The sequence below is a fragment of the Cervus canadensis genome, chromosome 8, assembly GCF_019320065.1.
Source record: "Cervus canadensis isolate Bull #8, Minnesota chromosome 8, ASM1932006v1, whole genome shotgun sequence".
In the NCBI taxonomy this organism is placed as follows: Eukaryota; Metazoa; Chordata; class Mammalia; order Artiodactyla; family Cervidae; genus Cervus; species Cervus canadensis.
This window is the reverse complement of record NC_057393.1, coordinates 48,769,825-48,786,980: the sequence shown is the minus strand read 5'-3', so window position 1 is coordinate 48,786,980 and position 17,156 is coordinate 48,769,825. Positions and strand designations below refer to the sequence as shown.

At 45.0% G+C, this 17,156-nt stretch overlaps 1 protein-coding gene across 3 annotated transcripts in view; it reads right to left on the bottom strand.

Annotated features, from left to right (window-relative positions):
- The window catches only part of WAPL (WAPL cohesin release factor), a 72,971-nt gene extending 68,483 nt beyond the window's left edge, over positions 1-4,488 (bottom strand). For 2 of the 3 annotated variants that reach the window (XM_043476196.1, XM_043476198.1), the window contains exons 1-2: positions 4,356-4,488; positions 1,098-1,612 (exon numbers count right to left, since the gene is read on the bottom strand). In XM_043476196.1, coding sequence (XP_043332131.1) covers positions 1,098-1,590 — 493 coding nt within the window. In that variant the 5' untranslated portion in view covers positions 1,591-1,612; positions 4,356-4,488. Of the gene's footprint in view, positions 1-1,097; positions 1,613-3,692; positions 3,873-4,355 lie in introns of those variants that run through there. The other variant, XM_043476197.1, reaches the window with a different exon arrangement.
- Positions 4,489-17,156: the final 12,668 nt, after the last annotated feature.

Sequence of the window (17,156 nt, the reverse complement as noted above, 5' to 3'; positions counted from 1 at the left end):
TAGCTCAGGAGAAATGTGGGCAAAGGAAAAGAAGAGCCAAATAAGAATTAACCAGGAGATCAAGGGAATGACAGTAACAGCTGGCTCATCCTCTCATCCAAGGGTGAAAAAGAATGAAAAATGTTCAGCATTTTTTTGTGGAACCATGCTAGGCAAAGTATTTGAGGTGCCTTATAGAAAGACGGTGCCTTATAGAAAGACCCCAAAGGACAAATTCCTCTCAAGAAAACTAGGCAGTTTTGTCTTTACATCTTTTTAAAATATGAACACTATGTAACCTTTTATTATCACTGAATTTTTCCAAGAAGTCAAGAACTAAGGTTTGCTTTAGACCAAAGTGTGAGCCTTATTGCTCAGCCCTATACTGATACAGTCCACAAGCTATCTCCCTTGCCATCTCCAATCTAAGCTCTACAGTCTTTTAATTGCACTTTTTTTATCATTTATTACTCTAAGTCTCAAATCCATTACAAAAACGAGTAAAATATATTGTTTTAGGAATAAACACTAGATGCCAGATTTACAGGCTAACATTTTAAAACTACAACTGGTTTTGTAGATGAAAATCTATTAATACAAATTACTACTGGCACCAAACCCCCAACTAATTTCAAATTGCAGTCAAGTTCAATTCTACATTTCCACTTAACACTTCTTTAATCTTTCTAGTTTTGGAAGAAAGTCTAACACCCCTAAACTTTAACCTTATTGTAAATGCCTATCTCATTTTCATTATCAGTAACCATCCAAATCCTCCACAGTAATAGAAGTGAGATTTTGTGCAATCCTAACACAACAAAAAGAGATGTTTCTTAACAAGAACTGGAGTACGGACAAATCAAAGATCATTCCCAAAATGTACAGTCTGGAAACTCCCAAGTAAAATTTCAACTCCTAATTGGTTTCTTTAATTTCTTAAATCTCTTCTACAAAATTATCTTTGGTCCCCATTAATTATAAAGGCAGAAAGAAAATTTTAGAGGTGTAATATTTCCGAATCTAAGTCAAAATCATTTGACTAAATTACACAAAACTCTCCTGTCTCAGAATAAAGAAAATCATTATGAAGAAGAGAAAAGAAGAAAACCAAAACTTACCTGAAGTCATTAACCTAGCACAGCTACTTCTGCTTGCATCATCTTCTAAGACACGGTTTGTGCTCTTCTCTTTCCCAAGCAAAGTATCCTCCAAACGTAAGCATTTATCAGATACAACACTGTCTTCACCCATCACATGACTAATTTTGCTATTAGCTTCAAGTACAGAAGTGACGTCTTCCAACTGAGCAGCTTCACTAGATTCTGTATAAGAGGAACCTTTAGCTAAATTCTTTGAAGAAACTGGTAGAGATTCATCATCACTATCAAATCCAAAAGGATCTCCAGTATTTTCTTCTTCTATCTTAGGTTTCTTCGGAACTTCTTGGATATCTGGTTTGAAATTGGGCCTCTTCTGTCCTAATTTAGCCATAAATGTGGTTTCTCCCCACTTTGTGCTAAGCGTGGTCCGTTTGTTGGAAAAGACTTCATCAAACTTTGAACTTCCATTTCCTCCTTTCCTACTGTATGTTTTCCCAAATCTGGATGTCATTTTGACACCTGTTTCATATTCTCTGTGAGAAAAAAAAGTAAGAAAATACATAATCATCAAATATTTAACAAATGTTAATAGTGAATACAAAAATAAGAAAATAGGGATTCTCCCCATACAGCTTTTCCACATTCAAGATACAAATCTTTAAAAAGTTAAATAAGGGGAGGGAGTATAGAGAGGCTCATTTTTTATCCTATATATGTATATCAATCTTTTTCACAAGTACATATTCATAGGCTATTTTCAGAACAAGAAAGTCTAACAACTAACCAACTTATAACGGAACATCGCTTTTTAAAAAAAAAAGTTTCAAATGAATCTACTTACTATTCTATCAATTTTACCATAAAAAATAATCTGAATAGGCTAATTACCCTTAATATAAAATATTAAGCACAAAATGTTAATTTTTTTCAGAATCTTAGAGATGTCAAATAACTGACTAAATATAGTTCTTTGAAATTTCAGAGCATTTACTCACACGAGGGGTGAAAAGTCAGAAAACTGGTGCTATTTTCTCACATAATGAACCTGCTACTTTTAATCCAACCTCAAAGATCCTGAGTTTTGGTCTAACATAATATAAACTATGACTTGAAAAATATTCCATACTCGGTCATTTCCCTTAGTGCAAGAAACCATGCTCATTCTCCCTCCCTTGTCCTCAAAGTGCTGTGCTCATTTGCTGAACTACATTTTCTGAAGCTACTTAACTCCAGCATATTACACTGACTGGACCAAGGATTATTAAAAGAAAAAAAAAAATGTCTTTACTTTCCTCTCTGATTTAAGACAGGATAAAATGATTTATCTACATGCTAAGTACTAGGGCAAAAAAAAAATTTCAGGACAGTAAATAGAGAGTCAAACAAGTTAAGGTACTTTTTAAACATTATCAGTCCTTATCCATTACTCACACTTTGACCTTCTAAAGTTTAAATATCAATAAATTAAATACAACCAGGAAAAAAGGTGAACAATTGCCTAAGGGCTTAAAAAAAAACTTCATACTCTTGAAATTTGCAACAATCAGAATGATATTCTGACCTATATTTTTGAATGTTTTTATCTATTAGTTTATGTTTCCCTTTATTAACTTAATCCTCCCAGTTTATAGGGAATCCCTACATATTCAGCAGAGGAATTTGCCCTCCCGTATTTTGGTTAGAAGCCAATTCTAATTGAACAAAATAACACTTAATTTAGTCATTATACACATCTACTTTAAGAGAAAACTGTTTCTAATTTGTCTGGAGATCTTCTAAGATGTCAAAAAACTTTTTCCTGAAGGATATCTATTTCCCCTCTTACTGTAGATTTACACTAAAGAATCCTGTCTTTCTTGTTAAGCATAGCCTAAAAAAACTAAGTGTATTTGGCAGCTACAAGAAACACAAAATAAGTCATTTCTTTTCATTCCACCTTGAATGTACAGCCCTAATCTACAGACCTACATTTACATATACACCAACAAAGCTAAAATGTTTTGGATACACTAACATGGTAATTACCTAAAAATGCTGACTAAAGGCCAAACCAAAAACCTAGACTTGGACTACTTTAGGTCCACACCAAAAAAACTCAAGGTAAAAATGATCCTAGAACCATAAAGCACTCACTGTGACAAGCTGAATGTCTGCCGATGAATACCTGATAGCAAGAAGTTAATTATTTTAACTGATAAATTATGCTTTTTTTTAAAGAACCTATGCCTGCGACAAATATATATTGAAATACTGATGCAATAATGTCAGTGATTCTCCAACTTTAAGGTTTGTGAAATGGAAAGTGCAGACATGAGAAAAATTTGGTTAAGATTTAATAACTGTTGAGTCTGAAAGATGAATTACATGGGAGTTCATTATATAATATCCCCTTTGCTGGTCTTTATAGTTTTCCATGCCCTTTTTTTTTTTAAAGTCACTAGACAGACAATTGTAATGGTATTAATCTAAGTAAGACTAGAGTGTAAAGTATGTAGAAATTCAAAAATAAGTGTATAGACGTATTTGACTTGAAATATTGGCATATTTCAAGTATATTTAAGTTAAGAACACAGGCTATCTTGCTCAGGCTTCAAACTCCAAAGATTACCTTACCAAAAAGGAAAGAATGATTCACAACTAAGTCTTCTTGGTCGTTGGGCCTTTGCCTCAGCCCAAAGCTGGTCGAATTTTCGGGGAAATGCGCTGGAATAAATAAGTCCTCACACTTAACCCCCAACCAAATCCAGCGTCTTTCAGATCTCCACGGGCTTAGGGGCTTCCCTGAAGGAATGAAAGCCGGAAAGGCCAAACCTCACCACCCAGAAATCCTCACCTGGGGGCGGCGGTGCGCTAGGAGGTGGCGGGGAGAAGCGGCCCCCTCCCCAGAGACGCTCACGCAACTTTTCTCCTCCCCACCCCCACCTCCCAGGAAAGGGATGTTGCTTCCGACGCCCCGGAAGCCTCTGCCACCGAATCCCCAGGGTAGTGGAAGGCCTCAGTGGCGGCCAGAGGCGGAGGAAAGAGAGCAAAAGATTTCGGCCTGAAACCAACACACTTGACCGCGCCTGGGGAGGGAAGTAAATCAACCGTCGCCCAGAAAAAACTCAGAATAAAGGGGAAAAGAGGAAAAAGAGTTCTTCAGACCGTTCCGCTGTCCAACTTCCTCAGAGCCCGGGTGGGTGAGATAGAAGGACTTCCATCACCCCCTCCCAGACCCCTGCCTCCTCCACCCTCGGCAAGCTCCGGGCCTAGGCAGCCGCCCGAGACCTCACTTACCCTCGGCGCCTGGCGGGTGCTTTAGCCTCGGGCCGCCTCCGCCTCTCCCGCTCCCAACGGCCCACGGGCGGGCGCCGGAGCCCCGCGCGGGAGAACCGGGCCGGCTGGTGAGCGAAGAGAGGCAAGGGGCTCCGCCACCGTCAGAACCCGCGACTCCGCTCTCTGTAAATAGGAAACCCGGTGGAGGGGGGGGAGGAGCGGCGGCACCGCAACTTCCCTCCCCGCCTCGAGCGCCGCCGGCCGGACCCGGGCCTAGGCCTCCCTGGCTGCCGCCGCCGCTGGAGCTGGTACCGGAGCCCGCTACGTGCCCCCGATGGGCCGCCGTCGCCTCCTGCGCCGCCGCTTCCGTCGGTGAATGGTCAGCGCTAGAGTTTGAACAGGGCCCTGAACCATCTCAACGCCATTTGCGCTCCCGGCCCCCACCTCCTTCCTCCAACAGCCGCTCGCTCCGTCACTCCGCTTCCCACAGGCCCCGCGCGGCCGCCCGACCCCGCAGCCAATCGCGCGGCTGCTTACTCAAACCGCCGCGCAGGCGCCTCGCCCCGCATGCTCCGGCGCCCGCCATTGGTCCGGCCGTGGGGCCCGACGGGAGTTGTAGTCCCGGTCCAAGAGGTCTAGGTGCTGAGAGCCCCGCGCGGGAGCGGGCAGCGGGCGGAGCGGTTGTGGCTGGCCTGGCGGCCTGGGCTCGCAAGCGAGCGAGCTCCAGCTCCTGGCCCCGCCGGGAGACGCAGGTGCCGCGGGGGAGGACTCGGGGCTCAGTGCAGGCAGCTGTGTCAATCGTTTCCCCTCCAGGGACTCGCCGGTGTCTGGGGACGGTGGGTTGTGCAGCTGCGCCGGGCCTGCTGGAGTCGCCGCCTGGGGGCCGGGAGACCGGGAGCTCGCGGCTCGGAGCGGCTCTTGACCCAGACTGGCTGGTGCTGACCCGGCGCAGTTAATGACGGCGGGAACTGGAAGGCCCGGGTAGCAGGGCACCCAATCAATGACCGCACCCCGAAGTGATGTCGGTCTGGCTTTTTAATGCGCTTCTAGCATCCCCTCGATTCTTACCTTCGTCGTTCTTTTCTCCCTTAGTCTGTCCCGAAGCCATTAAAAGTGACCCCTGAGAATATTGGATGGTTGTTGGATGTGATCACGGTAATGTGCTTAGATTAAGGAGAGAAAGTGGGGAGAATGGCAGAATACTAAAAGTTTTGACAGATAAAATGATCAAGTGTCTGGGAAAATAACTCCTACAAACACTGGTGGAGGGAAAATAAAACAAGCCAGTGGGGTGTTTTTCATTGCTGATGCTGTGTTATTCATGAGCTTATTCCAATTTTTCTACTTGTATATCTGAAATTTTTCATAATAAAAAATTTTATGAACCAGTGATTTGTCTCTGGGGAAGGCAAGGAGGTAGATGATGGGAAGGAAGAAAATTTATTTTTCTCTATACACCATTTTGTGCTGTTCGAAGTGTTTTCCTTGTCAATGTATTACCTATTCAGAAAATTGTAAAGTCTTGTGGTGATGGTGTTCTAAGACTACGGTGGGAAAACAGCCTTTTAAAGAGTAACACAATTGGTTTCCTCCTAAGAGAGTTGCATGATTATTTGGGCTCTGATGTCCCTGCTGTTTGGTGAGGGGGTTAAATGATGATCCACTTGGGAAATTAGAAAACTACTAATTGTTTTCAGTGAAAAACCCACCTCTTCTTCCACATAAGGTAATTTGCTTTGAGTGCAGCCAGAAGTTCCCAAAATCCTTCAATATATTGGCAAAATCCAAACAGACAAAAAATAGTTCAGACATCCTGTAGCCCTTCCCAACAGAAATTTAAGGTGGATTTTAGCTTGACTGAGCTGTTTTACTTTTGCACAACTGCTTGCAAAATTTACATTCTGACATTTACAGTTTCTGAAATACATCAATACTTGATTGTTTCAGAACCAACTCTTAAATAACTCTATTCTAATGGAAGTTATAACAAGTCTGTGTGTTCCACAGCATGTGACTTTTATTTGGGTCAGTTTTGTCTTTTTAAAAAATTGGCATAGCATCTTGTTGTTTTGTTTTTTTTTTTTTTTTTTTTTTTTTTTTTCTTTTTTTGGGGGCCCGGCGGGCGGGGCCTGCCCGCGCCTTCGGACCCCCAGCATCTTGTTTTATCAGTTGGTTTGAAGACTCCCAGCAGAGGTGCAAGCTGCACTTACTATAATTATTTAGATGACATGGTGGTGGGTGCTAATTAAGGGGTAATTATCATCAGAGGCAAAGGCTAAGATCAAAAAGCTGAAAGTGGTGAGGAGGCAATTGCAGGATCTTTCTGTTAAAGAGTACTGTGAACCCTCTGGGACCAAATGATGCCCTCACACAGCTCATTACACCCTGGCCTCGCGGGCGCTTGGCACTTAGCTGGGTCAGTGACTTTGCACGAAGCTTAAGTGGAAAAGTAAAATTTTTAAAGAAATAGCTAGTCTGTGAAACTCCTTTTGAGAACTTTCGGTGCAGTAGTCATGTTAAATAATGGAACTCAATGTTAAATTCTTGCTACTTTAAAGAGTGACCCCCAGCAGCATAGTCAGAACCTGGAAGTTTGTTGGGAAAAGCAAGAATCTCTGTCCCTACCCCAGCTCCCCCAAAAGCAGAACCTGCACTTTAACAGGATTCCCCCAGGTGACTGGTCCACAGATTAAAGGTTAACAGTATTAGTTGCTCAGTCATGTCTGACTCTGCTACCCCATGGGCTGTAGCCCTCCAGGCTCCTCTGTCCGTGGGATTTTCCAGCCAAGAATACTGGAGTGGGGTAGCCATTCCCTTCTCTAGGAGGTCTTCCCGACCCAAGGATCAAACCTGGCTCTCCTGCATTGCAGGCAGATTCTTTACCATCTGAACCACCAGGGAAGCCCCAAAGGTTAACAAGTATTGTTTTAAAGTATATCCATAGCATTTGACAACAATCTAATTTATTTTTGTTAGGATGGGGGAGAACATTAAGAACCTACTATGCATTGGATACAATACCAGTCTCTTGAGGAAGTCTTTTACATCTATACCTGTCATCCCTCTTTTACAAGTGAGATAATGGAGATATTGGGATTTGCTCGAGGTATTGTAACTAATGAGGGAATCAAACTTTTTCTTAGGCATTCGATTCACATTATTACTTACAGACCTTCTTAAATCTGATATTGCTGAAGCCCAGCTGAAGAATTGATGCTTTTGAATTGTGCTGGAGAAGCCTCTTGAGAGTCCCTTGGACAGCAAAGAGATCAAACCAGTCAATCCTAAAAGAAATCAACCCTGCATATTTGTTGGAAGGACTGACGTGGAAACTTCAATACTTTGGCCACCTGATGTGAAGAGCCAACTCATTGGAAAAGACTCTGATTCTGGGAAAGATTCAGGGCAGGAGGAGAAGGGGGTGACAGAGGATGAGGTGGTAGGATGACATCGCTGACTCAATGGACCTTGAGTTTGAGCAAATTCCAGGAGATAGTGAAAGACAGAGAAGCCTGGTGTGCTGCAATTCATGGGGTCACAAAGAGTTGGACATGACTTCAGTTTAGTTGCTCAGTCGTGTCCAACTCTGCCCCCATGGACTGCAGCACACCAGGCTTCCCTGTCCATCACCAACTCCTGGAGCCTACTCAAACTCATGTCCATTGCGTCACTGATGTCATCCAACCAACTCATCCTCTGTCGTCCCCTTCTCCTCCCGCCTTCACCCCATGGACTGTAGACCACCAAGCTCCTCTATCCATGGGATTCTCCTGGCAAGAACACTGGAGTGTGTTGCCATGCCCTTCTCTGGGGGATCTTTCCAACCGAGGGATCAAACCCAGATCTCCTGCATTGCGGGCAGATTCTTTACTATATGAGCCACCAGAGAAGCTCTTCTGGACATGTCTTAGGGAATGAATAACATCTAGTACCTGATTCGAAAGAACTGTATGTGTGTGCATTGAGTCTGTGGAAGTTTGCTATACGAATACTGAAAAGAGCCGTGCTAGGGCTCTCCACCCTCATATGACCCCCACTAAAGACAGGTGGAGAGCTTGCTCACTCCAGGGCCCCTCCTGGGGGCAGGTCAGACTCTGGATGTGCAGGCTGTACCACCACTTTACCCCTTCCCTCCCTGGTTCCACTGAGGCAAACAAACGTGGCCATGGCCCAGAGTTCCACACCAAAGAGAGTGAACTGGACTGCAGTGTGGATAACACAAAGACAAGCAGCTTTTTGTTTTATTTTGGTTTCTTAGTTCCCTCAGCTTATCCTCCTGCCCATCCCCATCCCCTGGGTTGGTTCTCTTCACTTCATTTGAATCTGCTCACATACACACCCAGTAGGTGTTTTTTTCTTCGCTATTATGCTTCTATGCAAAGCTCTTAGGTGTCTGCTTTTTGGTTTCCATTCAATCTCATATGTATTCCAGAAACCGAAATGGACCTGAGCTAAGTGTTACCCTTTGATGCTTCAGGCTGTCCTTTGTGCCGCCTATAGTGGAGGACAGCATCCCTGCTACCTTGAGTTCCACTCAGATGGACTCTAGCTGAAAAGAGGAAATCCCACAAAGAAAACTAATAGAAGAATCTATTCTGCCACTGTTGTGCCTTTGTTTCAGCCCTGGCACGGGAACTGTCCAAACTGGAGTTGCTAAATAGAGCTGTGCTGTCTTTTTCTGATAATGTGTAGTAAAATGTATTACAATTTATATAATTCAATTCAGAGAACTACACATACTGGCTGGAGGAAATTTTTCCTTTTCACAAAATGTGGAATAAAATTATCTTAATAAATCGTACACTTAACATATCAGTGGTTGTGTCACAACAACCTGCAAGCTGTGGGACCAACCCTGCCTTTATCACTGATCCTCCCCAACACGTCTCTCTGTTCTGTGAATACTGGGCTGATAGGCCTTTTCAACTAATCTCCCCCTGACCAGCCTATTTTAAATTGTGACACACCTATTCTCAAATGTTCCCTCCTGCTGCTGCTACTGCTGCTAAGTCGCTTCAGTCGTGTCCGACTCTGTGCGACCCCATGGACGGCAGCCCACCAGGCTCTGCCATCCCTGGGATTCTCCAGGCAAGAACACTGGAGTGGGTTGCCATTTCCTTCTCCAATGCATGAAAGTGAAAAGTGAAAGTGAAGTTGCTCAGTCTTGTCTGACTCTTAGCGACCCCGTGGACTGCAGCCTACCAGGCTCCTCCATCCATGGGGTTTTCCAGGCAAGAGTACTGGAGTACTGCCATTACCTTCTCCAAAGTGTTCCCTATTTCCCCCTTATTTTTCTTTAGGGCATTTATCTCCTCATCCAACATATCACATATTTTGTACGTTTATTTTCTCTATGAGGGCATGGATCTTTGCTGAGTAAATAGCCCCATTTCTTTCTTTCTTTTCTGTAAGATTATATCCTGAAAGGAAAGTGATGAAACTAACAGTTTCACATAAACTGACTCTGTAAGTTGTTGACTGAGTTTTCCCAAGGGGAAGGGGGGCTGCTTTCTGGAGCTACCTTTTGTTCTTGCTTTGGATAGGTTTTCATTTTGAGAATTGAGACGATGAATACTACTATAATAACAATTACCTTGTTTTCTGGGATAATTGGAATATGTTCTTGGGAGGTGGTGACATCCTTTGGGGAATAAACTGCTGTCTAGGTAATTGAAAGACAAAGCAAAGGAAATTCTTAGGGGACAGGCTGCCTGATGAGGGTTGGTATCCAGACATCTCTAAAGGACTGGCTATTTGACCCTTGTCTAGAAACAGCCCTCTTCTCCCCAGGATCCTCTCCCCGAATGCTCTATGATACCCCTCCCCTCAAAAAAAGCCTCCTGGTGCTTTCCATCATCAAAACTAAAATCCAACATCCTTACCATGGCCTGTAAGGCCCTGCATGATCTGGCCCCTGAGTACTCCTATCCCTTCCCACTTTGCCAAGCCTGCCTCTGTCTACAACCAGAACCTGCCAAACCAGCTCCTGCCTCAGGGTCTTTGTACAGCTCTTACCTCCACTGGTCCTGGAGATAAGCACCGGACTCCCTCCCTCGCCTCTGCCTCTCTCAGGTCTTGGCTCCCGTGTCTCCTCAGTAGGACCTATCTTGTCCATACTCTTTGGTTTAAACCCCTCACCCTGCCATCCCACACTCCTTATCCTTTCCCTCTTGTCTTTCTCTGTAGTAGTCATGTTTGTTTTACATATTAACTTGTTTATTCATTTCCTTCCACTAGAATATAAACTCTATGAGGATAGGGATTGTTGACTTTTGTTCACTGTTATATCCCCAGCACACCTACAATAATACCTCACACAGAAAAAGCATGCCAAAAATATCTGTGGGCTAAATACCTCATAAATTATGTTGAAGTCTTCTATGTCTTTACTTATTATTTTACGTACTTGACCTATCAATAATTGCAAAAGTTACTTTAAAACCTCTCATGGTAAGAAGAAATTTTGTCAAGTTTTTTCTACAATTCTACTTTTGTTTTTATATTTTGAGGATATTTTATTGGGCACAGACAAGTTCAGCATTATTATAACTTCCTGGTGGTGTTGAAAGCTTTAAGTAATATGGGAGATGAATTGCCAAAATCGCCTGAATTTTCCCTCCCTCCCTATACACACACCTCTCGCAATGTGACTTTGCAGCTCCTCCCAGAATCTGGGCTGGGCTTGTAACTTGCCTCTGCCAAAAGAATGTGGCAGAAGTGATAAATAGTTCTGAGCCTGAGCCTTCAGAAACCTTGAATGCTTCCACATTTTCTCTTGGATCCCTGCCTTCACCATGAGAACAGGCCTGGGCTAGCCGGCTAGAGGATGAGAAGACATATGGAAAAGAGCTGAGCTCATCCTACACCAGTCAACAGCTAGCAGATCCCAAACAGGCAAGCCCAATCAGAATCAGCATAGCCACCCACCTGACCTGTAACTACTCACAGTTGCATATGTGAGCCCACCTAGGACCAGACAAACTGCCCAGCTGACTTATAGACTCGTGAGCAATAATAACTAGTTATTATGTTAAGCCTGTGAATTTTGAAGTGGTTTGTTATACAGTATTATTGTGTCAATAGATAATTGATGGTTAATGCCTCCTCATTTGGGTCTCAGCCCCGGAACAGCTTTCTCGACTACCCTGGCAATCTAAATCTGCTTCCCAGTCTCTGTATGATACACACTCAGACTCTCAGTTGTGTTCAACTCTTTGCGACCCCACGGACTCTACCTTGCAAGGCTCTTCTGTCCATTAAATTTCCAGGCAAGAATACGGGAGTGGGGTGCCATTTCCTCCTCCAGGGGATCTTCCCAACCCAAGGATGGAACCAGTCTTTTACCGCTCCTGCATTGGTGGGCAGATTCTTTACTACAAGTGCCACCTGGGAAGCCCCAGTATAATAGAGGTGTGTTATTTTCTCAATAACACTTGCTGCTCTCCAGAATGATTTCGGGACTTCTTTACTATCTGTTTCCCACACTAGACTGTCAATGGTGTGATGTCAGAGACCTTGTCCACTCTATTTCTCTGCTCCATCTTCAGCACCCGAGCACAGTACTTCACTGTCCATCTGTGTGTGTCCACTGAACACTGGAAATGTGGCTAGTCCAACCTGAGATGTGCTGGAAATATAAAACACTGGGTTTTGGAGGCTTAGTACAAAAAACGCATATAAAGTATCTCAATTTTTATATCGATAAAATGTTGAAAATATTTTAAATATACTGTATTAGGTAGAATTTGTTATTAAAATTAATTTCATTTCCTTTTTACCTTTTTTAATGTAGCTATTAGAAAAAGTAAATTTGTGACTTGCACTGTATTTCTTTTGGACAGACAGAATCTATAGAAGTTGCTATAAAAGTTTAGTAAATGTTTATTGAAGAAAAAGGTAAAAAAATATATTTATGAAAAGAAATGAGCTATCAAGCAACAAAAAGACATGGAAGAACCTTAAATACACATTACAAAGAGAAAGAAGCCAGTTTGAAAAGTCCATATACCACTTGACTCCAAATATATGACATTCTGGAAAAGCAAGATGAGTTGAGAAAGAGTGATTGCCAAGAGATTTACAAGGAGGGAGGAGGAGTAATGAATAAGTGAAGCAAGAGGTTTTTTTAGGTTAGTGAAAATGATTCTATATGATACTGTAATGGTGTGTACATGATATTATGCATGTGTCAAAACCCATGGAACTATAAAACACAGTGAACACTAATGTAAACTTGAGACTTTAGTTAACAATGTATCGATATTGGTTCATTAATTCTAACAAATACACCATGCTAATGCAAGACAATAATAAACTGGGGGTGGGAAGAGAAGTATATGGGAATTCTCTGTATCATATGCTCAATTTTTCTGTGAACCTAAAACTGTTCTAAAAAAAAAGTTTATTTAAAAAAATGAATTCACACACAGCCACCGGAATGATAATTTGTAAAACATAAATGGAATAAACCATTTACCTCTTTTTACAAACCTTTGGTGGCTCCCCACTGTCTACCAGAAGTGAGTTCACATCCATTGGTATTTGCAATGACATTGACTGGACCTCCCATTCTGCTTCCTCTTCTCTTTACCTGTATCAGACTACTCAAGGATCTCAAGCCCTCACTGCAAAACTCATTCAGTCCCCTCTGCCTGAAAAGTCTTTCTTCCTCTCCATTTGTGAAGAATCATACACTGTCTCATATAAGTCAGTCATTCTCTATTTCGTGTTTCCATAGTTCTAAATTAAAAGTAGATACAGTAAACCAGGCATGTGGAGTTTGGGCAGTTTCAAAGTTTTGTGCCTCTTTCTAGTAAGTTTGGAAAATGGGTATGATGGGTGTATGTATTAATCTTGGAAGTATTGAAAAAGAATTCTGATAGCCACAGGTGGACTAGAGATTAATATCCTTGAGATGGAAACAGTGGAAGCAGAACAGGGCTATTGAATGTCAGGGAAGATCTGCTTGGGCTCACCTCCTAGGCAGGAGGCAGTGGGATACCCTGTTGGGAGCAGGATCCATCCCAAACAGTGAGGTGGTGGTGTTAGCTGACTGCCTGGCTACAGTGACAGGAGACAGGCCTTTGGGTTGTCACCTGCTCTGAAAGTCAATCTGCCTCTGACTGCTGCTCACCCAAGCTAGGATGCCAGGGTGATTGGATTTCATGTATTTCACTTGCAGGGCAGATGATAGCATAATAGTGACATTACCATCTCTACTATCATACAGTAGAACCTCAGTAGAGTGTGTGAGAAAACAAGTGAGCAGGCTTCCAGGTGCACAATTCACAATACAGATTTCCCTACCTCTCCTTTTCAGGGATTTTGGTTCTATTATCTAACCACTATGCTGATGGGAAACTTACTGATTTGCCCCAGGTAACCCAGCTACTTAGGTGTCTGTCTCCAAAGGTCACAGGCATGAAGCATGTACTATCCTGGGCCCTTAATATCAGGCCACAAAGAGGAATGCCATTCCTTTGCTGTTGTTTCAAGCCAGAGGTCCAGGATACCTGGAGAAGTAAGAATCCGGTTGAGATTTTGAAGGTGTTTAGAGGAAGAGGCCAGGTTGAAGTCAGGAAAGGACTAGTCCTTGAAGGAAGATATAACAAATCTAGGAGACCCTAGGAGATATGTATCTGTGAACCCTGAGGGTCAAGGGGCAGACAGGTGTCTATAAGACCAGGCTTATTCACTAGTTTGGGGCCCACAATGCCTAATGTTAACCAGGTGATATACAGTCTCTTCCCACCCTGTCCACTGGGTCCTCTGACAGCATCCAAATGCTATTGCTGGGATAGAGAGTGGGCTCCTCTGTTCTACACTGTTCCTCTTCCCTTCCCTGAGTCCCTCAGCTGGCCAGCGAATCCACAGCTTGAGGCAGAAGAAATGCAGGAATTGGGGTTTCTAGGAAATGCTTATGAATAACCTGGACCAGGATTTCTTCTGGTGACGAACTCCAACTCTTGGGTGGGAGCCCTCCTACTCCCTATATACCCTAACCTGGCCCATAGTTTGGGCAGCTCTGAGAGTCTCCGGGCTGAGCAGCCTCTCCCAGGAGAGTGGGAGGTAATTCTTTCTTTTGTGTGACTTGCTTCATTATGTATGAGTGTTGTCGGCTCCCATAGTTGAAAAATGGATCATTCCTATGGTGGATTTTCCCAGCTTGAGGGAAAAGCAAAGCCTTTGAAAGACCGGGTAGCGCTTGCTTTGGAGGACTTGATGGATTAAAGAATGTTGAAGTTAGGGAACTGTGGGGGCCTGGCAGCGTTCCAGGTCCACAGCAGCGCCCCGGTGACCTCTGAAGCCCCTCTCCAGCACACACGAGCCCCCAGCCCTTGGAGTCATACCTGCACAATTGTAACCCCCATTTCCTATGCGCCTGCCCCAATTTGCTCTGGAGAGGACCAATGGGAGTAAGCGATGTACCCGTTCTAGAAAGAAGTGCGTCGATGACTTGAGTCACCTCATCACAAATTAATCCATGAGAAAGGCTACGAACAGTGACTGGCAGAGTGTCGGCGCGGCCAGTGTTCGCGGGTACCATTATCATCGCTAGCAGCTGGGCTGAGCAAAGAATCCAATTTGATTGGCAATACTTTGGCAATAACCCGATAACTATCGAATGTGAGGAGGGAGACACAGGCCAAGTACCGGTTGTGACAACCCTCTGTGTCCTCCCGGTGCGAAGGCCGGACTTGTTAGGCTCAGACATACGGGACAAAGACACACACCCTCGCGGTGATCCGGTGTTACCCGACGACAGCCGGAATTCCAGCGGCCGCTCCGCGGCGCAGCCTCGGGAGCGGATCCTGCCGGGCAACACGTGGGCGGGGGCTAGGCTTGGCTCCGCCCTAGCGCGGCCCCGCCCCGCCCCGCCCTCTACCTGTGGCCTGGATTCCTCCCGGCTCCTCTGGGGCCCTCAGCCCGAAGGGTGCAAATAAGGGTCTGTAGATTGGGAAAACGTCTCTCTCCTGGAATCGGTGCACAAAGGAGTCTTTCTAAAGCGACTGGCGAGGCTGTGTAATAATCTACCGGCGTTTGTCCTCGTACACCTGCCTCTCTCTGAGACCAACAAATGTTTACCCGGTTCCCACCCAATTCAAACGCCGGTTTGTTTTTTTGTGAAGCCCAGAGGCTTCACCCTTCTTTTAAGGAAACCGATCCAGTCCAAGAGGGAAGCTTCAAAACATTAACATTTCAAATGAATGCGCTCCGGAGTTGTGGGGGAGGGATGCGGAGTGGGGGCGGGGTTTCTCGGGCAGCTTCTCTCCCGGGGCTCCGCTTCGCCAGGGACTAGGCCTGGTATTTACAAGACAGAAGGCACGGCTTGGAGCCGCCTTTGTTGTGCAGATGACCTTGCGGGCACTTCCTGGACTGATCGATGGCCCAGCGAGGACGAGGGGCTACTCGGCAGTGGCCCGGGGAACGAATGGGGGCGGGCGTGATGAACCAAGGGGGGGGTCCTTGGGCTTCTGTGGGCCTTCGCTCTAGCACACCGGCTCTGCTGACCCAAGCCCTGCTCGGGAGCCGCTGGGGACCGTCTAGCAGCGGCAGGATTGGCCCCTCCACCCCCACCTGGGCTTTGATCTTCTTATCTGAGGTTTTTGAGTCCAAAAGGGCTTAGCAACGACGGGCACCGTGCCAGCTCGGATGAAGTGGACACCCGCGCCTTCGTGCCTACCACCCGCAGCGTCCTATCGAGGTGCGGCCTGTGAGGCTCAAGATGGAAGTGTGGGAGCGAACTCGCGGTCTGCAGCAGGTCCTAGGAGTCAAAAGGCAACGCGCGGTGCCCGTCACTTTTTTCCCAGACTCTCAGCTTCATTGTTTTCTCAGTCCTCCCGAAACTGACACAAAAAATCTGAGGCCTTTCGCCCGTGGTCTCTTCTCTGCCCCCAAACCCTTCGGTGACCCCGACTGCATTCCACAAACTTGTATTGGCAATTATAATTAGCTGTGTGCCCCTTGGGCTTCCCCAGGCCTTGTCTTCCCTTGGGACCAGGTCTCCCCTGGATAATGAATCAGGGTCTACTGTACTCACCTTAAGCTGTGTACCTCATTCTCTGGAATCAGGGAGATACCTCCAAGAGGACCCCCGGGGTTGTAGAAAAGTAATAAATTGTCAGTTTCAGTCAAATGAAACCGATAATACCAGTCCCCTTTCCCCCTCCAGGAAGGGTTTTAGGAGGCCCCAGTGAGTTAGAGGCCACTCGACTTGAGGCCAGGTTGATAAACTGTAAGTTCCCATCCCAGGCCACTTGAGTTTTAACTCGCTCTGCTCAGAAACAGCAGTGGGCCTCAACGTTTGAGAAAAGGATATATGCTCTGTTAACTGTGTCCTGGAAAATGCACACAATCTCTCAGCTTTGCACCCAGTTTCAGGGTCCAGACCACAAAATGTGTTGGGGCCCAGGTGTAAGAATCTCATTCCAAAACCTTCCCAGACACCACTTGCTTATTTATTTCCTTTCTCCTGTCAAGATGGCACCCTTGTTATTCCCTAGCATGTACCTGGGCTGTCTAGCTTCAGTATCTTTGTTAGCAGTGAGCTGCCCACAGGAAAGCCACCCCTTGCGACTTTCCCACCCCTCCCACCCTCCATCAGAGCCAGGGGTCATCACCTCATAACTGCTACACAACTGCTTGACCCTTCTGACCTAGAGCCAGCTGCCTCCTAGCCCTTCTCTTCATTGGGTTTGTCTCCCCATGACCAGCACACACCTGGAACCAGGCCTTTACTTTGCTCTTTTCTGTCCCCTCTCCTCTCACCTTAGACCAGAGCTGAATGGAGGACCCCTTTGATAGCTTCACCTTTAGAGGTAA